We start from the raw sequence: 26,508 nt of genomic DNA on the forward strand, positions 1-26,508 counted from the left end.
GCGCAGAACTGATGACATTGCACGTTCTCTTCTGTGGCGAATAGATCTAACCAAGGATCTCCCCACTGCCGAAAGAGACCTTGCACCACGTCCGAGTGCAGATGCCATTCCTGATCCATCATGCACCGACGACTGAGTTCGTCGACCCTGGCGTTCAGGGAACCTGCCAGGTGTTGAACCACCAGGTGACGCCCTGGTGTTCCAGCCATTGCCAGAGGCGCAGAGCCTCCTGGCAAAGGGTCCACGACCCCACCCGCCCTGTTTGTTGCAGTAACACATGGCAGTGGTGTTGTCCGTGAACACCTGCACTACACTTCCCCGGACAGAGGGAAGGAATGCCTTCAGTGCAAGCCCGATCGCCCGCAGCTCCAGAAGGTTGATATGGAGCCGGGACTCTGCTGGAGACCAGAGGCCTCTGATCTCTGCCTCTCCCATGTGCCCCCAACCAGACCAGGAGGGTCGCATCCATCACAACTATGTGCTCCGGTTGGGGTAGGGAGAGGGATCTGCTGCTGACCCAATTGCGGTCCGTGAGCCATCACTGCAACTGTCTCGCAGTGCCCTCCGAGATCAGGACATGGTCGGACAGGTTGCCCTGATGCTGGGCCCACTGAAACTTCAGGATCCCACTGCAGAGCCCTCATCCGCCACCTGGTGTGATCCACCTGAAGGATGCAGGAGGCCATCAGCCCCAGAAGCCGCAGCGCCAACCTGACCGAGATCCGGGATAAAAGCTGAAAGATCGGAATCAGAGCCTGAATATCCCAAACACGCTTTTCGAGAGGAAAAACCCGAAACTGCGCTGAATCCAGAACCGCTCCGATGAAGAGGAGCTTTTGAGAGGGACATTGATAGAAAAACCCCAGCAAGTGCAAGAGGTCGGCCGTAGTCTGGAGGTGGCTGACGACTGTCTGGGGCGAGCCCGCCTTCAACAACCAGTCGTTGAGATAGGGGAAGACTGACACCCCTAATCTGCGCAGATGAGCTGCAACCACCGCCATCACTTTCGTGAACACCCGTGGGGCGCTGGTAAGGCCAAAGGGGAGCACGGTGAACTGAAAATGCTTGTGGCCTACCGTGAACCGCAGGTAATGCTGGTGGGCCGGCAGGACGGGTATGTGGAAATAAGCGTCCTGCAAGTCCAACGCTACCATCCAGTCTCCGGGGTCAAGGGCAGCTAAGACCTGAGCCAAAGTTAGCAACTTGAACTTCTTCTCCTGGAGGGTGCCGTTGCCGTTCCGCAGGTCCATTATAGGGCATAGGCCCCCTTTGCCCTTCTTGGGAACCAGAAAGTAGTGGGAATAGAAACCACACCCTACTTCTGGCCCAGGAACGCGCTCAATGGCCCCCTTGGCCAAGAGGGCCTATACTTCCTCTTTCAGAAGTTGCAAGTGATCCCCAGACACGCGGTGGTACTGCAGTAGCATGGCTGGAGGGGTTGCCTCAAAGGGGAGGGAGTAGCCCCTTCGGACGATTTGTAGCACCCACCTGTCCGAAGTGTTGTTGCGCCAGTGGAGGAGGTGATGGCGGACCCTGCCCCCACTGCCGTCAAATGGGCCTGAATGCTCGGACTAGGAGGGCTTTGAGGCAGATGCTGCGGGCGTGGATGTGGACTGGCCTCGCCGTTGACCCCTGTCACTGCCACGGCGGTTACCTCGTCCGCCGCAGCGCTGGATGTTAGACTGCGGCCCGTGGCTGGCAGGACTTGAAGGGGCGCCCCTTCCTTAGCCACGAAAGGAGCGAAAGGCAGAAGATGGCTGATGCTGGCCCGACAGGCCAAAGGACTTGGCCGTAGCCCTGGAGTCCTTGAAGCGTTCAAGCGCATGATTGCCTTGCCACCAAAGAGGTGGCTGCCATCGAATGGCATGTCCATGAGGGTGTTCTGGACATCAGCCGAGAAGTTGGCGGACCTCAGCCAGGCGTGTCGGCGAACCGCCACTTTCGTTTACATCACCCTGCCCAGTGAGTCCGTGGTATCTAGCCCACATCGAATGGAATACCGTGCTGCGTCTCGTCCCTCCGCAAGAGCTTGAGCGAGCTTTGCCCAGGCCCCCTTCGGGCACTCCGGCAGCACGGATGCAACCGTATCCCACAGAGAGTGGGTGTAACGGCTGAAAAGGCAAGCAGTGTTGACTGACGGCAACCCCAAAGTGAGGGAGGAGAACAGTTTCTTGCCAAACTGTTCATACCTTTTGGATTCCCGATCTGGAGCTGCAGTCAGGAATGCGGACTGGGAAGTAGTGGCCGGGGTGGGGTGAGTGGACAGAAAAATAAGGTCGCCCGAAGCCGGGCAGTGGCGCCTGGCGACGTTCCTATCTACAGGGGAAACTGTAGCGGGCCTGGACCAGGTGCCCAACAGGACCTCCATGAGAGCCTCATTAAACGGCAGTAGAGGCTCCGGAGAGCCTGCCTGCAGGTGAAGGACCTCAGTGAGGATGTTAGACCTCACAGTCACGACAGGGAGCTCAAGAGCCAAGGCCTTGGCCGCCTTCGTCAGCACCACATTATAAGCAGCCCCCTCCTCCGTAGCCACGGTAGGAGGGGAGACAAAGCCAGTGTCAGGTGAAGTGTCGAGACCACTGGCTTCCTCTAGCTCATCTATCCAGTCCTGAAATGACTGACACTCCCGTGTCAGAGGGTCCTCAGAACCCTCCCAGTCACTCTCGCCCTCCATCTCCTGAAAATCAGGTGCAAAGGATGGAGCCGGATCATAGAAGAATTGCTCTTCTGCCGGCGTTAAATGCGGCGTCGAGCGACGCCGGTCCGACGCCGGATCCGGGCGAGAGAAGAATCAGGGACGGCGCCGTCCGGGGGCAGGGGTGACACCCTAGGGTCAACGCCGGTGGGGTGTAAGGTCGACCAGCGGCGACCCGGATCAAAAACCGGATCCAGCGGGGACCTGCGGCGCCGGGACCGAAGTCACCGACAGCGCCGGGGCCGAAGCACCCGGCCCGCTTGGGCTCCCAGCCAGGACCATGGGACCCGAAGGCGCCGCGGAACCCAACGGAGGAGAGAGCGACCTCATGGCCATGAGGAAGGCATCGATCTCTTCCGGCATCGCGTCTGGCCCAGGGACCAGCGGGTATGGAGCAGGCCGCGACACCTGCGGCTCTGGCGGAACCGCATGGGCGGTGTCGCCCGAACCCCCGGCCGCATCGCGTGAGCGTTGGGGGGAGTCAGAAGAGCAATGTTGCCTCTTCGACTTCTTGTGCCTCTTACCTGAGGACTTGAAGCCTGACGAATGATGACGACTCACCGAGCTTCGACGACTGTGGCCCCGCGACCGTTCCCTCGACCCCCTCCTGGACCGGGACCGTGAGCGGCGCGGGCCGACTGCCGGATCTCGAGGCGCTTACGGGACCGCTCCCAACTAGCCTTCGACGTCAGAGCCTGGCAGTTGGGGCACGACTTGACGTCGTGGTCGGCCCCAAGGCAATAGAGGCACCGGCGGTGGGGATCGGTAACCGACATCAGTCGGTGGCAAACGGTGCAGAGCTTGAACCGGGCAGCCCTACCGGCACTGAGAGTCGTAAAGACTCAAAGAGAGATCTAAAAGGATCGAAAAAAGTTTAGTCAAAAAGTGACAGGAAACGGCCCAAAACGCAATGTGGACACCTAATTTTTTCTTGTTAAAACTGACCCTTTTTACACAATGTGCTTATCTGTGGAATTTGGACCCTAGCTCAGCCGCCACCTAGGGAAACCTAGCAAACCTGTACATTTTTTAAAATGAGACACTTAGGGGAATCCAGGATTGGTTGACTTGTGTGGCTCACACCAGGTTCGGTTACCTAGAATCCCTTGCAAACCTCAAACGTTGTTCAAAAGAAACACATTTTCCTCATATTTATATGATGGGAAGTTCTGGCGCGGAAAAAAGAAGAACTGACGTCAGCGCGCGATGGCGGCGTCTAAGTACTCTGAGGACATCATCACGGCACCAACGACGCCGACGACGGACGTGGAGCCGCGCAAGGGTACTGCTACGCAAAACTTTCCGGATCCAGTCTGACGCCTGGGGATATTCTAAGGTAAGGAATCTAACATTAAACTGTTTCTTTCAGATTTAAGCCATTCACAAAAAGAAATGTAATAAAATAGTTGGCGAATCTGTGCGACACACAAACTGTTGAGCCTCATATGAAACAGAAAGAAAAAACTCAGAACTGCTCTTCCTAAGACACATTGAGACACAACATTAAAACTCAGAATAGGAACTATCTATTAGTTTGAAAAGGTAACATATGGCATCTCACTCCTGGACCACCTTAATACGTAGCAAGCGCTAACGGGTGGGGGTACTGACCTCCATCATTCCACCTTATCTCCGACTGCAAAGAATATTCTAATCTTTGATATAAGGACTTTCTCTCCCTGTGTGCTAAACCTACACCTATGAATCTGAAACCTTCAAGCAGTAATTACAGCCACTGGTGTAAGTAATCTCCACTAGGGTGTGTTATGCGGTAGCATCATCATTGGGTTTCGCACCTTAGTACTTCCTCTTCCAGGTGAGTAATGCACCTTAGTACTTCCTCTTCCAGGTGAGTAATGCCTCCATTTGAAGGAGGCTACTGGTGGGATCTCTGAAGTGAAATATAGTGAAATATAAAGTGTCCTCCTATATCTTAAAAGTGAATTTTAATGAGGAAAAAGAGTATAGGGGTAAGATTATAAGGTGAAGAGGTGATGATGTTCAGACAAACTAGCTGTCCTTAGCATCACACGTGAGTGGTCAACATGTTTCAGCCTTTCTTGCTCCATCCTAGGCCTTCATTGGGACCTATGTAACTGTGGTCAGATCCCTTCTGTGATCATTTGTTGTGTGTTCGGTAAGTATAATTTACTTACATGTTTTGTTATTGTTGTATAATGAGATCTTTTACAGGCATATGTCATGCCTGTGACTCTTAATATTTGAATGTCTGCCCCATAAGAGTTGTGTGAGGTGAGGGTCACATGACAATTTGGTAGAAATGCAGTCCCTCGGCCTCACTGATAGTCTTCTTATGTTGCCTATTCGTTGCTTCTTATTTATATTTAAATCTGCTATGTAAAGCAATCAACTACCTAGTAGTCTGGTTCGCACTATATAAAACTACAAATAAATAAATTTACAAAAACTCTTAGCTGTCTTGCTAAGTACCATTTATAAGAAAAAAGCATACCAGAGAAGCTACTTTTTTTATACATGGGCATTGTCAATATACTGCCTATTAACAACAGGTGTAACATGCATATGACAGTTGCTGAGCGTGCAGAATCAAATCATTAGTGCTGCAATAAAGAAGTCAAAAAGTAAAACAAGGACCACTCACCTGTAAAAAGAAGTACAGCAGCCCCAAAGGTATGAAGGACACTGCAGCCAGAGGGGTAGCTACTGTAATGATAAGTAGGAACTCTAGGATACCCAGGAACAACATTACGACCATCATCAGCACCTGTGGGATGACATTGTCCACTGTCTCCATCTCTTTGGCGAAGCGATTTGTCAAATTGCCACTAGGGGTCCGCTCAAAGAAACTGAGCGGGCACCTCAAGATGCTATACAGAAGATTGTAGTGCAGTTGTTTCGATACTAGTATCCCTCCAAGGATAATTGCGCCTGTAGCAACAAATATACCTAGAACTGAACAAGGGAAAATAATTAGTATTCTATATCTCAAACACATATTTTATTTATTTTAGCTATCAGGCCCCCGGGGATGATTATAAGTCAGGTGGAGTGGTTCCTTTGAATCCCATCTGACCAAGTGCACATTCACAGTCTCCTATTTCCGACGGAAATCCTTCCTACTAAAAGCAGGAAGAATTTCTATGTGGCTATGAGCCGGAAACTGAGATAAAACATGCATGAAAGGACCTGGTAATTTCTGGACCCATAGGTTAGTCTTCATTCTGTGCCCAAAACATACAATTTGTAATTGAGCTATCAGTGTACTGTAAAAAACAGAAATACACTGGCACTGTGTCTTATATGAAGAGTGCTTAATTTGAGCTGGTGGTTGCACTCATAATTGCCAACCAACACTTGTTTATCAGATATTAACGAGTGCAAGAGAGTGAATTCAATGAGAAAGGAGAAAGCATTGATGAAAGCGAAACTCTAAGGGTGAGTGAAAGGTGCAGAGAGTGTCTAATGGAGGATTAAAGAGACATGAGGTGGAATTCAAACTATGCAGCCTTCGTATTCGGAATGCCAATCTTTGATAGTTTCGGTCACGAACTTCTCAGCAAATCCTCGGGTCTTGACACTTATCATTTACAAATTAAGCACTCCTATAAAGCACCTTTATATCAACACCAACCATCAAGCTGCTCAGAGTATTACAACTGCTGTCTATTAATGCGCTACAGTTACTTATATATTATGTCATAAATTGTACTGACTGTTCCACAATTATAAAAATCAATAGCCATTCTAGTATTATCAGCCTATGGCAATACCGATAAACATTGAGGAATGCAATTTCACTAAAGGATTTTGTGTTCCTGAAATCAACTTACATTTACCCACAATTGCCAGCAGTTAGTAGCAAAGATTTTGCTATGAAACTTAAAGGCAGAAATATAAAGGCACGTGGATTTTTATTTTAAAAAGCACTGGCAAGGCCAATAGGTTTCGCCTCTGCAAAATCTATTGGTTTTGTCAATGTTTTGTTTTATATGTTACACAGCAGTGGCTTAAAGTAAAAAAAAAACACTATTACGTGGTCAAGTCTGGCCTCATAACTGCACTTATTTAAAAAAAACTCTAAGCTATGTTGTACAGTATGTTAGCATCGCTGTGCAACATGTTTTAAAAATGAAAGTGTCCCTGTGTAAGTGGTGCTAATGTAAAGCACTGGAGTCAAGCTATCCTGACTGATGACGGCTGATAGCCAGAAACCTGTCCTAGGATGCTTGAATCCAGTCCAGGAAAGACATGGCTTGGCAGTTCGGGCTGGACTGTTCCCATGAGGCACAGGGTCAAGGCTGATTTGCATATGGCGATGTCTGAACTGGGGTTGTGTGGAGTGCAAAAAAACAATGGATTTAGGCCAGATCTCTGTACTGGGGTGAATGTATGAAATTGTTCTGTATTATGTCCATCAACTGTTGTTTTTGCATTTGTCACCCCTAGTGGGATGAGTATGTTAAGACGTGATTCCCATGCTCTCCATACCACTGGAGTCAAGGTATCCTGGCTGATGACGGCTGATAGCCAGAAACCTGTCCTAGGATGCTTGAATCCGGTCCAGGAAAGACATGGCTTGGCAGTTTGGGCTGGACTGTTCCCATGAGGCTCAGGGTCAAGGCTGATTTGCATATGGCGATGTCTGAACTGGGGTTGTGTGGAGTGCAAAAAAACGATGGATTTAGGCCCAGATCTCTGTACTGGGGTGAATGTATGACATTGTTCTGCATTCTGTCCATCAACTGTTGTTTTTGCATTTGTCACCCCTAGTGGGATGGGTATGCTCAGACGTGAGTCCCATGCTCTCGACACCACTGGAGTCAAGCTATCCTGGCTGATAACGGCTGATAGCCAAAAACTGGTCCTAGGATGCTTGATTCCGGTCCAGAAAAGACATGGCTTGGCAGTTTGGGCTGGACTGTTCCCATGAGGCACAGGGTCAAGGCTGATTTGCATATGGCGATGTCTGAACTGGGGTGGTGTGGAGTGCAAAAAAAATGGATTTAGGCCCAGATCCCTGTACTGGGGTGAATGTATGACATTGTTCTGTATTCTGTCCATCAACTGTTGTTTTTGCATTTGTCACCCCTAGTGGGATGGGTATGCTCAGACGTGAGTCCCATGCTCTCCACACCACTGGAGTCAAGCTATCCTGGCGGCTGATGACGGCTGATAGCCAGAAACCAGTCCTAGGATGCTTGATTCCGGTCCAGGAAAGACATGCCTTGGCAGTTCGGGCTGGACTGTTCCCATGAGGCACAGGGTCAAGGCTGATTTGCATATGGCGATGTCTGAACTGGGGTGGTGTGGGGTGCAAAAAAACGATGGATTTAGGCCCAGATCTCTGTACTGGGGTGAATGTATGACATTGTTCTGCATTCTGTCCATCAACTGTTGTTTTTGCTCATGTAAAGCACTCCAGTTCCTTCAGGTTGAATTTGCGCTCATAAAAGCTATTTGCTTAAAAATTAAAGACCCTGAATGGAAATGAAAAGTACATGAGGGAGGAGCGTGAGGGGCATGATGGAGGAGGGTGTTGACCTAGAGAGACGGCGTGGGAGCAGGGAGGAGATTTGGTGGGTTAAAAGTGGGGGGGGGCAGTCAAAACAGGAGCGGATTTACACACCGAGGTGATGCGAAAACGGCTTAAGATGCTCTCTGATGGAGTGTTCCCTAAGTGACTCTGTGAAATGTAAGTGATACTCATGAAAAGCACTCCAATACCTTCGGGTCGTGTTTGCGGTACATAAATGCATACAGAAAAATGGGGGAAATAATAACTCTTTCGCTGCCACTTGTTCTACTATTCTGTATTCCTCTAAGTCTTACAATAAAATGGTACCTCACTTGTGTGAGTAGGCCTAGTGTGGGCGACAGTAAATTGCCCAAAATGCAATGGGTACGCATCACATTTTTCCGGTAAAAACAGATACTTTTTTTCAATTTGCTTAGTGGTAGATTTTGGGGCCTAGCTCTGCCAGCAAATAGGAAAACCTAGCAAACCTGTAAAATTTTTTAAAACTAGACACCCCGGGGAGTTCAGGATGTGGTGACTTGTGTGGCTTTCACCAGATTCTGTTACCCAGAATCTCTTGCAAACCTCAAAATGTGTAAAAAAGAAAACAACATTTCCTCAAATTTCTGTCATGGAAAATTCTGGAATCTGTGGAAACCCACAAACTTCCACTCACTCAGCAATCTCCCAAGTCTCCCGATTAAAATGGTACCTCATGTGTGTGGGTAGGTTTAGTACCCGTGACAGGAAATGGCCCAAAACGCAACTTGGACACATCAAATTTTTCCACAGAAAACTGACCCTTTTTTTGCAACATGCCTAGCAGTGGATTTTGGGGCCTAGCCTAGCCACTACCCAGGAAAACCTACCAAACCTGTACATTTTTTAAACCTAAACACCCAGGGAAATCCAAGTTGGGGTGACTTGTGTGGCTGTCACCAGGTTATGTTACCCAGAATCCCTTGCAAACCTCACACTTTGTAAAAAACAAAACACATTGTCCTCACATTCCTGTGATGAAAAGTTCTGGGATCTGTGGAGAGCCACAAACCTCCTCCCACCCAGCATTCCCTTATTTTTTTCCAATAAAAATGATACCTCACTTGTGTGGGTCGGCCTAGTGCTCGCGACAGGAAACGTCCTAAAACGCAATGTGGACACCTAATTATTTCCTGTTAAAACTGAACCTTTTTACACAATGTGCTTATTTGTGGAATTTGGACCCTAGCTCAGCACCTAGGGAAACCTAGCAAACCAGTATATTTTTGAAAATGAGACACTTAGGGGAATCCAGGATTGGTTGACTTGTGTGGCTCACACCAGGTTCGGTTACCTAGAATCCCTTGCAAACCTCAAACGTTGTTCAAAAGAAACACATTTTCCTCATATTTATATGATGGGAAGTTCTGGAATCTGCAGGGAGCCACAAAATTCCAACAACACAGGATTACGCCAAGCCTACCGATAAAAATGATGCCTCATTTGTATGGGTGGGTCATGTTTCCACGACAGGAAATGGCCCAAAATGTACTGTGGCGACTTCAAAATTATCGATCACAAAAAGGCATGGTTTTGCGAGGAAGTCACCTGCGCATTTGGTCTAGGGCTTGGCGGCCATCTATGGAAACCTACAAAACCCAGACATTTCTAAAAACTAGACTCCTGGGAGAGTCCAGTGAGGTGTGGCTTGTGTGGATCCTTAAACATTTTCTTACCAAGAATCCCCTGCAAACCTCTAATTCTGCTAAAAATGTTTACATATTCCTCACATTTCTGTGTGGGAAAGTTGTGAGATCACTGGGCCAACACAAATTTCCTACCACGCAGTATTCCCCACGGTCTCCCAAAGAAAATAGTACCTCACTTGTAAGAGTGGGCGAAGGGCCCGTGAAAGGAAATGGCCCAAAGCATATTGTGGAGACATCAAAATTATCTATCGCAAAACAACGTCGTTGTGCAAGGGGTCACCTGCGTTTTTGGTCCTACGCTTGGCATTCATTTAGGGAAACCTACCAAACCCAGACTTTTCTGAAAACTAGACATCCAGGGGAGTCCAGGGGGTGTGGATTGCGTGATTCCCCCAACGTTATGTTACCCATAATCCTCTGCAAACCTCAAATTTTGCTAAAGAAAATCACATTTTCCTCAAATTTCTGGGAGGGAAAGTTGTGGGATCATTGGACCGACACAAATTTCCTCCCACCCAATGTACCCCCAGATCTCCATATAAAAATGTATAGTGTGCTTTCTGCCCCCCTGAGGGGGGCGGATTGGGGCTATTGCCCCCATCTGCCACTGGGGGGCAGAAAATCTGTGCCAATGTTTTGGAGGGGTGGAGGCATTAAATAATACCCCTTTAGGGCAGCCGCCACCTCTAAATTTGTGTACCAAAAAAGATCCCTGCTGTCAGGTGTGCTTTCTGACCCCCAGGAGAGCAGATTGAGGGCTATAGCTCCATCTTCACCGGGGGGAGGCAGAAATACCATGTCAATATTTTGGAGGGGTGGGGGCATTATAATGCCCATTTAGGGCAGCCCCCAACCCTAAAGTTGCGCATAGAAAAATCCCTGGTGTCTAGTGTGCTACTGCATCCATCGGTCCCCCAGTGAGGGGCAGAAAGACTGATCTTTGCCAAAATTTAATGGGCAGAGCAAATGCCCTTGGCCAGGGGGCCAATCTCCCCTCCATGGTGTCTGGTGGGTGGGTCCCTGCACGGGGATCACCTCCCTGTGGCAATTCCCAAGCAGGTATCTACTAGAGAATGGTACTATTAGAAAGGGGGGGAAATTCTCCCCTTTCCAATGATACCTCTCCAGTTTGCTTACATGCTCGGGGCCTGGGATAGTCCCCTGTGCATGTAGGCAATGAAACTGAAATGAGCGCTCTGCTCATTTCAGTTTCAGTTTCAGTATAATGACGTCAGCACACCATGCACGCCAATCGTCACTACGCTAAAACAAAAAGAAAATGCCTCAGTCTGCTAGGGAAGCTCTTAACCAGCTCCCGGGGCTCAAAGACAAAAACAGAAATCCCTCTGTTGTAATGGTTATGTCCTTGGCACAGCAGCACTGAAGCAGAGGCTGTAACCATTACATCCTCAGCATAGAATGGGTTAGCAGGTGGAGCCAGCCAGCTGCATCTACAGAGTGAAGGCACAGAGTGTAGAAATTTGGCAGAGTTCGATGTTAGCATTTAACTGAAGCCATCTTGTTTCCGGCAGCCATCTTGTTGACCATGTGCTCGCCATGTGCGCTTTCCTTCTTCACTGTCGCTTGCCCTTGTGCTTTGCTCAGGAACTGGCTATATTTAGCACCTGCTACTCTGAAGAGTCTATAACTGCCCATGCACCTGCTCTAGTTCATCACTGTCAGGTTGTTTTAACTGAGGTCGGCAATCCATGGACCCTCCTCCTCTGCTGGCTGTGCATTCTCTGTGTGGACTGTTCCCATCAGGCACAGGGTAAGACTGATTTGCAAATAGCCATGTCTGAACTGGGGTGGCAGAGTGGGATAAAGAACGGTGATGGATTAAACCCAGATCTTTTGACTGGGTGTGAGCGTTTGATTGATTCAGATGCTCCGTCCATCACCAACCCCTTTTGTACCGCTTCTGGCCACCATAAGTGTGGCAGGGTATGCTCAGACGTGAGTCCCTTGCTCACTTTGCCACTGGATTCAAGCAAGCCGGGCTGAATACGGCTGGAATGCCAGAAACCGGTCCTCGGAAGCTTGTTTCCGGTCCAGGGAAGACATGGCTTGGCAGTTCGGGCTGGACTGTTCTCATGAGGCACAGGGTCAGACTGATTTGCATATAGCCATATCTGAACTGGGGTGGCAGAGTGGGCTAAAGAACGGTGATGGATTAAACCCAGATCTTTTGACTGGGTGAGAGTGTGTGATTAATTCAGATGCTCCGTCCATCACCACCCCCTTTTGTACCGCTTTTGGCCGCCATAAGTGTGGCAGGGTATGCTCAGACGTGAGTCCCTTGCTCACTTTGCCACTGGATTCAAGCAAGCCGGGCTGAAGATGGCTGGAATGCCAGAAACCGGTCCGTGGAAGCTTGTTTCCAGTCCAGGGAAGAGATGGCTTGGCAGTTCGGGCTGGACTGTTCCAATGAGGCACAGGGTCAGACTGATTTGCATATAGCCATGTCTGAACTGGGGTGGCAGAGTGGGCTAAAGAACGGTGATGGATTAAACCCAGATCTTTTGACTGGGTGTGAGTGTTTGATTGATTCAGATGCTCCGTCCATCACCACCCCCTTTTGTACCGCTTTTGGCTGCCATATGTGTGGCAGGGTATGCTCAGACGTGAGTCCCTTGCTCACTTTGCCACTGGATTCAAGCAAGCCGGGCTGAAGACGGCTGGAATGCCAGAAACCGGTCCTCGGAAGCTTGTTTCCGGTCCAGGGAAGACATGGCTTGGCAGTTCGGGCTGGACTGTTCCCATGAGGCACAGGGTCAGACTGATTTGCATTTAGCCATGTCTGGACTGGGGTGACAGAGTGGGCTAAAGAACGGTGATGGACTAAACCCAGATCTTTTGACTGGGTGTGAGTGTTTGATTGATTCAGATGCTCCGTCCATCACCACCCCCTTTTGTACCGCTTTTGGCCGCCATAAGTGTGGCAGGGTATGCTCAGACGTGAGTTCCTTGCTCACTTTGCCACTGGATTCAAGCAAGCCGGGCTGAAGACGGCTGGAATGCCAGAAACCGGTCCTCGGAAGCTTGTTTCCGGTCCAGGGAAGACATGGCTTGGCAGTTCGGGCTGGACTGTTCCCATGAGGCACAGGTTCAGACTGATTTGCATATAGCCATGTCTGAACTGGGGTGGCAGAGTGGGCTAAAGAACGGTGATGGATTAAACCCAGATCTTTTGACTGGGTGTGAGTGTTTGATTGATTCAGATGCTCCGTCCATCACCACCCCCTTTTGTACCGCTTTTGGCCGCCATAAGTGTGGCAGGGTATGCTCAGATGTGAGTCCCTTGCTCACTTTGCCACTGGATTCAAGCAAGCCGGGCTGAAGATGGCTGGAATGCCAGAAACCGGTCCTCGAAAGCTTGTTTCCGGTCCAGGGAAGACATGGCTTGGCAGTTCGGGCTGGACTGTTCCCATGAGGCACAGGGTCAGACTGATTTGCATATAGCCATGTCTGAACTGAGGTGGCAGAGTGGGCTAAAGAACGGTGATGGATTAAACCCAGATCTTTTGACTGGGTGCGAGTGTTTGATTGATTCAGATGCTCCGTCCATCACCACCCCCTCCACATTCTTCTATCTCATGCAAAAGAAATGAACTGCTACAATCGTAATACTGGCTGTAAAGTATAATGCGTACAACAAGAATATTATTATAAAATAATACTGTAAAAGCATGGTATGGTTTCTAAGACATAAAATACATACATAAATAACAAAAGCTAAAAGTACTCAACTGGTGCTACTAAAATATGCCTACATCAATGTGTCTAACCTAAGTCTAGTACAAGGGAAGAAGTAAGTATGGTGTAGCATAGGTTTAGTTTCTTTGCCAAGAATCTATCCAAGATTTCTCTTAGGGTCTAATCAGCTCGTACCTTGGTTTTAGAAGGAAGGAGGTCTGGTATCTCTGTCTCAGATTCGATTTCCCAACACCCCGCGAGGGGAGCTTGGAATCACTGGAGCTGGATTCTCAGCGAGAGAAAGGCAGCCTCTCTGTCAGTGCGTCAGCTGGAGGGTCGGCTTTTTTCGGCACTTGCTGTAGCGAGCTGCTTCGGGCAAGTAGATAGTCGAGCTGCTCCAAACCACCGTGTATTTGCTGGGACAAGTATAGGCATATTTATACCTTGAAGACGACTGGTTTGGCGCAAAGTCGGACATAATAACGTCATCAAAGAACCCCGAGGGAATGGTAGTTCTTAGAAAACTCCATGATTTCTAGGACAAATCAGTATTCAAGAAGGAGATGTCCCTGACTGCTGAAGCAGAGTTTTCCAAGAAATCATTGTGGCTTTTTAGAACTAGTGGAAGTAGCCATGCCTGTATTTGGACTGGATGGGTTATGTCTAAATATGGTTATGATTTCTATGCCTATATAAGGGCAATGTGAATTATACCTATATAAGGGCATGAATCGGTAAATTTCACTCGGGTCCTGAAACGCTATACAACAAGATAAGAGTACTGTGGTTCATGGGAAACCCATGCGGGAAGCCGTGCCTTTGTATGTCCCTCCTAGGGGTGCAGGAACGGCTGACGATAAAAATTCAACTGATGCAAAGGGTTATTTTATTAATAATTGGGTTTATACTCTTTGGAGTAGGGTGGACTTCATGGCCCTTAAAGCTGCTTTGCCTGACCAGCGGATAAATCTGGCCGCTCTTTATGAATAAGTTGAAGAGGCATTTGTTCTTGTACCATGACTTTATCTGATATTGATATGTTTTTGGCCTTATTCTACCCCCTGATATGTGGAGGTCTATTCGTAAAGTCGATGATCATGCAACTTTTGGGGATGTTTTGAAGGAACTAGAGACGATCAATGCAGAAAGGAGCCCGCACAGAAACTTCTTCCAAAGGCTATACTAGTTAAATTGAAAACTTTCATTCCTCCTAAAAAGATAGATTGGACTGTGTTAGCACCTTGTAAGCAAAAGGCAGAAGAATCGGACTTTTATACACGTTTTGAGGAGGCCTTCCACGAATTTAGTGGCCAGTCATTGACAGATGACACGGGCAGGCATCTGTTTGTCAATAAATTTGTCGCTAATATGTTGCCAGGAATAGCTAGTCGCCTAAAGGCCAACGAAAGTTCATGGACTAGGTCCACCCCGGGCTCCATTTTGACAACGGCTCAGTATTATGAACGCCAGGAATTGGAAGCCAAGGGTAATGAGGATAAAAAAAATAAGGAGCTGAAAACAAAGGTTATGATTTCTCAGGTTTATGGCCCATCTTATGGAAGTAGTGGTAGAGGCGGACGTGCAATGTATCGTCCAGGCACACTCTCATTTTTCCGAGCTACTTTGTCTTCTGATCAGTGCGCTTACTGCAGGGAGACTGTACACTGGTCTTTTGAATGTCCTCGTTTGCGTACTCAGCAGTATCAGCGTAGTCGGGGACAAATGAGAAGCAGCCCGGGGAATCCAGGACATAGGGGAGGTATGGAGGATCCTACCAGGTTTGAGACTGTTGGGCATAGTCTGAATTCTTCTAATACTTTTGATAGGCTCACCCAATATCAAATATCTGATTATTTGAATTCGGATTTGAAGGACTCTGCTTATGCATAGGCATGCCTAGGATGGGGAAAGGAATCAGTTGAAGTCCCAGAAGATCAGAAGGGTCCCTATGTTCAAGCACATATTTTGGGTTCTACTGATCGGTCTCTGGTTGATACAGAAGCTACTCGTAGCGCCTTGTCTAAACAATTGGTTCCAAGGGTTCCGCTGTCTGGCTTAACCATTACATCAATAGGTTTCGATGGGACACCTTCCCTTAGCCCAGTTACAGCCACCTGCATTTCAAGTTGATACATTTTGTACTCCATGTCCATTTTTATTTTCACCTAACACGCCGGACAATATTGTGGGTCTTAATATGCTCAAGTATTTTAGGGCTACAGTACGTTGTTCCCCAGAAGGTGTGCGTGTTATTTTGAATTATAACTATACTGTGGTTGAGAAGTCCTGTCTTATTAGAGAGGATATTACTGTGGCTTCACTTCCTAGTACTCTGTGGGCTACATCAGATACCGATGTGGGGCAAATGGTTATTCTACCAGTGAATATTCAGGTGAAGGAGGGTGCTTCATTACCTCAATTTCCATAGCATAGAATTTCTCGAGAAGGTGAAGAGGCACTTGTACATATTGTTCATGATCTGATTGAAGTGGGGGTTGTAGAAGAAGTCCCTTACAATATTTGCAATAGCCCTATCCTTCCCATTCTGAAGAAAGACACTAATATTAAAATCTACAGGTTTATCATTAATATGTGAGAGGTTAACAAGATCGTAGTGCCCCAATACTCGGCAGTCTCTGACATCACGACACACCTTACCTTAGTTCCTCCAACTGCTACTACATTTACTGTGACTGATTTAAAGAATGCTTTCTTCTCAATCCCTATTCATCCTGATAGCGGATATCTGTTCGGCTTCACTTTGAATAATCAATCCTTTAGATTCTGTAGAGTTCCCCAAGGGTATACAGAGAGTCCTAGTATTTACAGACAAGCATTAAAAAGACAGCTTGATTCTTTCTCTGTGCCGTTTGGGGTGGCTCTTATACAATATGTCAATGACATCTTGTTGGCAGCTGATACGCCTGAACAATGTGAAGAAGGAACCCTGTCATTGCTTTCATTTCTTGCATCACACCATCACAAAGTTTCACAAAAGAAATTGCAGTATTGTAGACAGAAGGTTACCTATTTAGGTAACCTCCTGTCTAAGGAGGGACGTGCACTTACACCAGACCGCATTCAAGCTATTTTAGACACGCCTGTGCCCTGTACTCAGAAAGATGTTTGTGCATTCATTGGTCTTATTTCTTTTTGTAGGCAATGGATACCAAGCTTCTCACACATTGTTAAACCTTTGTTGGCTCTTCTGACTAAAGACACTCCAATGCCCCTTCCATGGACGACTGAATGCCAGAATGCTTTCCAACAGCTGCGTCAAGCTCTCTGTTCTGCACCAGTATTAGGCACTCCGGACCACACTAAGGCTTTTACACTCTATGTACAAGAGAGAGATGGTTGCGTACTTTCAGTTTTAGAACAGACACACGGTGACAAGCAGCATCCTTGTGCATATTTTTCAGCTGTCCTCAATCCAGTTGCTCGTGCATTGCCTGGGTGTTTTCCGTTCTGTCGCAGCTGTGTCCATACATCAGAGTGCAGTTGATGCCCTTTTGAACCAAACTAAAACGCAGCATTTAACTAGTGCTAGGTTGACAGGATACGAATTGACACTCTTGGCCCCTCATATCACCTTGAAAAGATGTTCAACCCTGAATCCAGCCACTCTGTTGCCATATCCAGCGACTCAGTCGCAGTCACAAGAGCCTCATGATTGTATATTCCTTACTTTGGAACAGACAAAGGGTTGTGTCGACTTGCAAGATACGCCCCTCTCAAATGTTGATAGGGAACTGTGGGCTGATGGGTGCTGTTCGAAATTACCAGATGGCACAACATCAGCTGCATATGCAATTACAACACTTCAGACGATAGTTGAGACAGCTCGTATTCCACAGAAGTCAGCTCAGGAAGCTGAGCTAATAGCTTTGACACAAGCGTTTGAACTAAGTACTGATTTGTCTGTGAACATTTATACTGACAGCCGCTATGCTTTTGGAGTGGCTCACGATTTTGAGTTACTCTGGAAGGAAATAGGCTTTCTTACATCCCATGGGATGCAAATAATGCATGGAGAATTGGTACACAATATTTTGACTGCTTTGCCATACCCGAAGAAAATAGCGATTTTTAAATGTAGCCCACACAAGAAAGTGACTGATAAAATAGGACAAGGCAATGCCTTCGCAGATCACACAGCCCGGGAAACTGCAATGCAGCGAAGCACCACATCTATGTATGTAGTGAAGTCACAGGCTGAATGTTGGCATGATACCAGGCAGGAAGTGTTGGACATGCAGAGATCTGCTTCTGCAGAAGAACTTGAGCAATGGTCTAAAGAAGGAACATTGGATGATGAAGGTTGTTGGAGAAATAAAGACATGACCAAGTGGAGACTGTCCACATCCTATTTACAACCTACGATTCATATGGCACATGGGCCGGCACATGTTGGAGCCTTCTCGATAACGAAATTACTTACGCAAGTTTGGGAGCATCCATAAATTGCCGGCACAGCTAAAAAGATAGTGCAGTCCTGCTTGATTTGTCTTCAATTCAATCCTGGAAAAGGGACACAAACTCCTACAGGCGGGTTTGCCACAACAACGGCATCTTTTGAAGTTTTGCAAATTGATTACATCCAGTTTGAAAGCTGTAATAATCTGAAATATGTTCTAGTGGTGGTATGTGCCTTCAGTAAATGGATAGAGGCGTACCCTACGAAGGATAATACAGCTCTTACTACAGCAAAGGTGCTTCTAAAGGAATTTTTCCCCAGATTTGGTGTTTGCAAACTTTTGTGGAGTGATAATGGACCCCATTTCATTGGGAAAGTTGTTGAGTATGTCCTGAAAGGATTAGGGATTATGTAGAAGTTTCATGCTACCTTCCATCCACAATCAGCAGGGCTAGTGGAGAGATACAATGCTACCCTCAAGCTTAAGCTAGCTAAAATTCAGGCTTCCACATTCTTGAAATGGCCTGAGGCACTACCCTTGGCATTGTTGTCCATTAGATCAGTGTGACATTCACGATCTGGCCTTACATCGTATGAGGTGGTATTTGGAAGACCTATGAATATTTGGGGAATTCCTAAGCCACGCCCCATACATGATGTACCATGTGTCTTGATGAGTGACTACCTATCACAGTTAACTGACAGTTTGATTTCTATTCATCAACAGGTTCGAGAAGTTCTTCCTGACAGGTCGGAAGGTGAAGGCCACTGACTACGGCACCGTGATCATGTAATGATCCGGTCCTTCCAGAGATTGAGTAGGTTGGAGCGCAGGTGACGCAGCCCAGAGCAGGTCCTCCTAGTGACGAGAACTGCAGTTTGAGTGACAAACAGGAGGAACTGAGTGCATTCTACCCACTGCAAGAAGGTGCTGTCTACCCTGGTGGATCCTGCTGCACTGATCGACCATTGAGATATCCTGGATACAGAGAGAGGCCAAGCCATATCACCTGAAGAACCTGAGGAAGTATTCCCGGACCATACGATTCCTGGTGCATCTCGATATCAACTGTAGCCCCGGAAAGAAACTGCATTGTTGAAAAAGACTGGTTGAGCAACCGTCCTGGGTTAGTGGGAAACTGAGCTGAAGAGGGGAGGGATCTTTTTGTGTAGTGACACCCGTCTTAACCCTCAGTGAAGAAACCAAAGGCTGCCCAGGACTTTAGAGCTCCAACACTTTTGTTACTTCAACAACAAGATGAATATGCCTATGGAGAAAACATCAACTGCTGAGAGGATCTGCGACAAGAAGATAATGTGTACTGTTGAGTTTATTGTCACTGTGATTACTATGGCAGTGATAACTTGGGTTGTAGAGGAAGTGGCTCCTGCTCGACAAATACTGACTGCCACTACTCCGGCACCCATTGAACACCCCTATTTTACTCTCCCTTATCATGAGCACAAGCATAGACAGTCTTATCTGAACAACACATTCATCCAGATGTTGCACCACACGCACAATGCTACGAACATTACTGACTGTTGGGTGTGTGGAATGATGCCAGCTCATCAGAAAAAGGGAGGAACACCTTTCATTCCTCTTCCCTTTTCTCACAATGGTTCTTGTCAAGCCTGGTTTGCACTTTTATTGGCTTCTCAAGTGGCTAATATTACTGATATGGTGTAGGGAGATTAAACTACTATCTTAATAAAGCTTGTTATCCTGATGAAGTAGGTGATCCGCAAGCTAAGGGGACTAAATGGGAGATGGAATAGTACCGACGAGGAAATACTTCTACACATTATGTTTACCCAAATACTCGAACTGGTAAGGGTAATGGACCATTTGTTACAGCTGTCACTAGAGCCAAGCAGATTTATGTGTGAGTAGTGTTGGGAAAATTCCAGTGGGAAGAAGCGAATGTGCTCTGGTTTTGAACATTGCTGGCACCAACAACAGTAGTTTCACGTCTTCACATAACACATATTTTATCTGTGGAAATAAGGGATACTACTATCTACCTGTTGAATGGTCTGGAATTTGCTATGTGTCCTTTTTGTTACCTCCTGTGTTTCTGGTACCTGCATCATATCACAAGGACTATCGACTGTTTAATGACATTTCCAAGAACAGATACAAAAAAACAATAAGTAATAATGAGGTGGATCAGACTGACACCGCACTGCAGCAATATGCTGATTTTAATTTGGGGCTGTTCTTCTTTGTTGATGTTGCTTTGAACAGTAGGAAAATCAGACGTTTGACTTGTGTCGTAGGGGCTGTGACCAACCAGAAAGCTATGGCACTTGGAAACATCACCGAGGAACTACAGATTGCAAGGATCGTGGCGCTCCAAAACCGGATGGTCCTGGACGTGGTTTGGGCTGATTGAGGTGGTGCATGTCGCATCATCAGAATTAGCTGCTGCGTGTACATTCCAGATCATGCCCCTTCAGTTTTTGATGCGATCTATAAGTTGCATAGAATTGTTGCAGAGATTCACCCTGATACTGGCACATGGACTTTGGCCAGCTGGTTTTGGACATTACGCACTACCTGGGTCTGAAAACTATTGTCAGTTCTGTGTATATTACTTGCAATTCTACTGACATGCAGCCTATGTATACAATGTGGTCCAATGCTTCGCTCCATCTGTATCACTGCTTGTACACCTTCCAGACTTGATGTTAAACAAATGAATGGCCAGTGTATACTAGACAAAGCAGTTGATGAAATGATGCAAATTGGTATACATGATGTACACTTAGACTCCTCTAGATTATAAATGTCTTCAGCGAATACTAAAAGGGTTGTCTGTAGAAATTTGGCTGAGATCGATGTTAGCATTTAGCTGATGCCATCTTGTTTCCGGCAGTCATCTTGTTGACCATGTGCTCGCCATGTGCGCTTTCCTTCTTCACTGTCACTTGCCCTTGTGCTTTGCTCAAGAACTGGCTATACTTAGTCTCTGCTACTCTGCACATGCTCAGAAGAGTCTGTAGCTGCCCATGCACCTGCTCTAGTTCATCACTGTCAGGCTGTTTTAACTGAGGTCGGCAATCCATGGCCCCTCCTTCTCTATTGGCTGTGCATTCTCTGTGTGACCTTCTATGTATGTAACTCTTCCTATGTGTGCTTTTACCGCCTTCTTTTGAGCTCCTGTGGGGGTATAAAAGACCCATGGTTCTTCTACTCCTTGTGCTACTTCATACACTGCTGAAGGGTGTTGTGTGAAAGTAGTTCCACCTCATGAGGTTTAATAAAATATCTTTTTGCTATTTCAGCTTCTGTGCCAACTTCTATTTACTGGTCTGAGGACTTGTGTGCAGAGAAGGGCGAACCCCTAGCACTGGTTGGTCTTGTTGAGGTCTATTTCTACAAGAGGACTGGGGGCATATGAGCAGCAATGGAGGAACTAACTCGGGTGTGGGGAGGGAGCTAGAATGCAGGATTTGCCGCAAAGGATGTTGGGCTAGGAAGTTAAGTGAGCTGGAGGAAACCATCGAGAAAGAGCAGCAGAAAATGGGGTACTCCAGAGGGATCCTGGTGTGATGACTGTGAATGAAAGAGAAAGGGGTGCAGCAAGCACAGGCTCATTAGGTGTCTCTGTGAAATGTAAGTGGTGCTCATATAAAGCATTACAATACCTTGGGGTTGTGTTGGAGCTGCATAAATGTGCCTAAAAAAATAAAAAATAAAGTGAATTCAGTGCAGGAAGACGACAACCACATGCACTTATATGGAGTGCTTGTTCGGAAATTATAAAAAAATTATTTCTTCTGAGTGAGTAGCCAGTGGGAGGACACTAGTAGCCAGTGGCTTGTGACCGGAAGATGTACTTGGGCTAAGACCCGTGCCACAGCATTGACGGCAAAGCAGAGAAAAAAGTGGGGGAGCCCGTAATCTTTGCTGCATTGCCACACCTGCATTGCCCTACCTGTTGTTGAAGCTGTCGGGGGCAAAGGAGACAGCCACACGACTGCTGCAAGGCAGCACCTACACTGGCCCAGAGTTGTTGCTGGGGACTTCATCCCCCATCATTACTCGCGGCGCGCATGCCTGCGAACCGCGTTTGAGGCGCTTCAAAAAGGGGCCAGGGCTCCCGCAGGGTGGTAACCCATAATCTTTGCTGCATTGCCACACCTGCATTGCCCTACCTGTTGTTAAAGCTGTTGGGGGCAAAGGAAACCACCACCGGACTGCTGCAAGGCCGCACTTACACCGGCCCACCGTTGTTGCTGGGGACTTCATCCCCCATCATTCCTCGCGGCGCACACGGCGCACACCGCGTTTCAGATGCCAGGAGGCGCTTAAAAAGGAACAATCCATGATTGATAAGTTTAGCAGGGGTGGAAATACATGACAGAGCTAGCAGATGCTGGTGATGAAGGTCTAAGTGACAGACTATGCGCTCAGGTGGCCGCAGATCCTTTAGAAATGGGTAAAGGCCCAGGTGTATTACGTAGCCCCAAAGGAACTGATTTAATTCCTAATACAGACATCCTAAAGCTACCCCCAGCCGCATGTCCGTATGTCTTGATTTTAACTGGTGACCCTACCCTTAAAAGAGAACAGAAAGAATCTTGGCCTAATCTTAGAAACAATACTGTTGATTGGCTCACCAAGTTAAAAAAATTCAATCCACAAAAAATGAACGACAATTTATTGGTCTCTAGGGTAAGGTGGGTAGGTTAATCCCCAAAGAACATAAAAGGGGACTGTATTGTTATAAACTTTAGGCGGCCACATATGGTCCGTAATCTGTTAGGAATCCAAGAGGAGATGCCCCTTCAGAGTACTTGCATTCATGCCTTACCTTTGGGACGCTTCTATAGACCACATTCTGGGAGGTTTGAATACGATATTGCTGCCCCTCGCACAACCTGGAATAGATACCAGGAGCTATCGCCTTTAGAAGCTGTTGATTGACAACAAATCACAGCTTTTCATGGGGAAAAAGCACATGAAGCAAGAATGGTAAAGGTAATTGGGAATCAGGACACCTTTCTAAACGAAGAGGGATTGGAGACTTTACGAAACCAGACACATGATGAAGGGTTACAAGAAAGAGAATCGCAAGAGCGTAAGGAGCAGGAGGGTGGGGGAATCACACATATTGCCCTGTTCTATATATCAGAGCCCTTAGATGACGCTACAAGAACTAGTGATATTAGTAATATTAATTGTAATTTGGTAGTCGAGCCCCAGTCAGCTAGTATAACTGATAAACCACCAACGATATGCTTTATTTCGTGGAATGTAGCAGGGCTTAGTAGGAATCTTAGAGACACAGACTGGCATGAGTACATTGAACATAGCGATATCTGCCTTTTACAAGAGACTTGGGTCCTTGAAACACCACACAAAGTAGGCCTCAAGACATTTATTGTGATGCAACCCCATCAGCAAGAGGGAAGCCTTCAGGTGGGCCTTGTAATACGGATAAGAGTAACCCTTGCAATAGAAATAACCCAACTGAGTATAGCATCACAAGATATAGTTGGTGTAAAAATTACCACCAAGGATGGAACGGTATTACACTTATTTAATATTTATAAAAGACCCAGTCTAGCCTCAAAAGAGTTACTGATAATAGAACAGTTGGACTCTCTCTTAAATTCCCTAGAGACAAAGGCAAGCATAATAATAGGTGGCGATTTAAATTGTAACTTTGAACCTGTGATAGGGCTCTGCAATATATTTGAAGATGAAGACACGGCTAACAACATCCCTGTGCTAGAAAGTACTAGCACAGTACCGTGCACTGTGACAGTGGTACAAATCATGAAATTAGTTGTCGGCCATGGTCTAAGAGCGTGCAATGGACGCCTACCATTGGACACGTCAAAAGCGCATACATTCTGTAGGAGTAACTCTCGGAGCAAAATAGATTACATATTGGTATCATTAGAAGTGTGGTCTTATGTAATTGATCTAAAAGTAGACCCAAGAATAGAGAGTGATCCTCGTCCCTTTCAATTATCATTATCTGATCAGCTATTCCCCCTTCTTTCTCTGAGTATTGAGGGTTTTAACACCACTTCCGGTGATCTTTTAGTAAGTAATAACCCTCGTTCCCTGAAATGGGCACACATTCTAGGGAACATTGAGGTATTGGCAAATTTCTATAACACATTTGCAGACATTTTTGGATCCTATAATGATTCAACAATAGAAAAAGACCTCTTTTTAGAATTGCACGAAGATCTGTTGGTAGCATTGGCTCCGATAGTGACCAAAATCCCAAAGTAGGAGAAAGGAGAAATCAAAGGCCATAACAATGAAGTAAACCCCTGGTATGATAAGGGTTGCAGTGATGTAAAGACCAAAATAATAGGGGCAATAAAAAATGGCAATAAAACTAGCATAAAAGTACTTAGGATTAAATATAAGAAAACGCTTGATAAAGCGGAAAAAAATTGGGACGATGACAATTGGAGAGATTTACTTAATGCAGCCAAAAACAAGGACCAATTGGGCTTTTGGAGGCTTGTAGCTAAAGGGAACAAGACGGGGAAGGAAGCCAAAGATATATATCTTGACAAAGTTACTTGGGTTGACCATTTTACGAGGTTGTATGCAGTACCAGGAAGTAGGATATCCCTACCCAATGATGGCTTGGTACAGAGCACAAAGGACGTCAAATTAGTTTTTAGTGTAGAAGAAATACTACTGGCGATTAGTGCAGTGAAAACAGGGAAAGCCCCTTGACCTGATAAAATTCCAGGTGATTTATTAAAGTATGATATCAGTGTCTGGGGATCTTATATTAACTACTTATGCAATGCCATAGCTTTGGGCGCTGCAATTCCGGAAACTTGGAAAGGGGTTGACATCATTACAATTTTCAAAAAGGGAAATTGTATGACCCAGCAAACTATCTCACAATCAGTTTAATAGATATTTTACAGAAAGTTTTTGCAAGGCATATTTTAAGCCAATTACATATTTGGATTGAGGAAAACAATGTGCTTTCAAAATTCCAGGCAGGTTTTAGAATAAAACTTAGTACAACGGACCAGGTTTTCAGGTTCACATGTTTGTGCTGGAAATATGTCAATCTAAGAAAGGAATTTCCTGGAATCTCATCAGGGCGCAATAATTCTGTCAGTTTGAGGAAGATGCGAAAATGCACGCTGGTTCTATCTGTGCAAAGTCGAACTTCTCGTCGTGCAGTTAGAAAGGATTTTTTGCGATCCATTCCCCTATACCAGCATTTGCTGGTGGCAAAAGACTTACAAATTAACTTTGTTTCTTTTCTATCTTTCCCTTCCTTTTTTCAATATTTCTTTGCGCCTTAATCACTCCTTATAGTTGTAGAAAATGCATTGTTATATGTTACACATGTATGAATTGTTCTGTTTGTTTTAGATTTATCACCTTATTTGTTTTTGACTGTTTTCATGCTCGGTTTGGAATACATTCGTATAGTGAAAAAGTATGACACTCATGGTGTAAATATGTAATGTAGAGATGTGTCTTTGTGTGCCTTTTATTCATTTTTGACAAACTTTGATCAATTTGAAAAGTTATTCTGGTATAAATAAAAATACCTTGTTGAATACGACAGTTAGCGTGTTCACTTTTCCTCAAGTGTGGATATAAATGTAGGCGAGGCAATTTTTGATATGTTTGTGTAGAGATAAGGTCCAGTCTCCTCACCTGTCCTTAAGGGCCTGGCTCCCTTCGTTTTTCTCAATCTAAGAAAGGGGCATCTTTACGTTGCCTTCGTAGATTTAAAGGCAGCATTTGATCTTATTCCCCGTGTTTTGGTATGGGATAAATTGAGACATCAAGGGGTGCCTGCCAACTTACTTGAGCAGATAATAAGGTTACATGAAGACAATTATGCAAAAGTAAGATGGGGTAAGAGGGGAAAACTAACAAAAGCAATCCCTATAAAAAGGGGTGTTCGCCAAGGATGTGTACTGGCACCTACATTATTCTCATTGTACGTAAATGATATCCCAAACTATTTGAATGGTTGTAAGAATAATGATGCACCCAAATTGGGGGGTGAGTTGGTGTCAGCACTTTTATTCGCAGATGACACCATATTAATATCACAAACACCAAAGGGATTACAATGCTTTATAGACTCCTTCCATACATATTGCAAAACGAAAGGCCTTGAAATAAATATTAGTAAAACTAAATATATGGCCATAAACCTCCACAAAACCTTTGGGGAAAATATAGTTTTGAATGGCCAAAAGTTGTAGTATGTACAGAGTTTTAGCTATCTGGGTATATCTTTGGGTACAAAGCTATCATGGAAGGCTCAAATTGAAAAAAAGCAAGATAGTGCTGACCCAAAATTCCCTTATGAAAAGGTATAAGAACAGCTTTTCCAAGGCTGTTTCTCCAGCCTTGGAGGTGTTTAAATATAAAGCCCAACTAGCAGCATTGTATGGGGCCAAAATATAGGGACTCTACTTCAAAAAGAATTTTGATTTGGAGGAAAATACATTTTACAGAATGCTTTTACGCCTCCCTGTACGTACACCACTA

At 46.1% G+C, this 26,508-nt stretch overlaps 1 protein-coding gene across 1 annotated transcript in view; it reads right to left on the reverse strand.

Annotated features, from left to right (window-relative positions):
- Positions 1–26,508, reverse strand: part of LOC147688567 (multidrug resistance-associated protein 1-like) — a 900,980-nt gene that overhangs the window by 242,667 nt on the left and 631,805 nt on the right. The window contains exon 23 of the mRNA XM_086941435.1: positions 5,319–5,629. Within this exon, the coding sequence (XP_086797561.1) occupies positions 5,319–5,629 (311 nt within the window). The remainder of the gene's footprint in view (positions 1–5,318; positions 5,630–26,508) is intronic.

Source organism: Lissotriton vulgaris, chromosome 10, assembly GCF_964263255.1.
Source record: "Lissotriton vulgaris chromosome 10, aLisVul1.2, whole genome shotgun sequence".
NCBI classification, from domain to species: Eukaryota; Metazoa; Chordata; class Amphibia; order Caudata; family Salamandridae; genus Lissotriton; species Lissotriton vulgaris.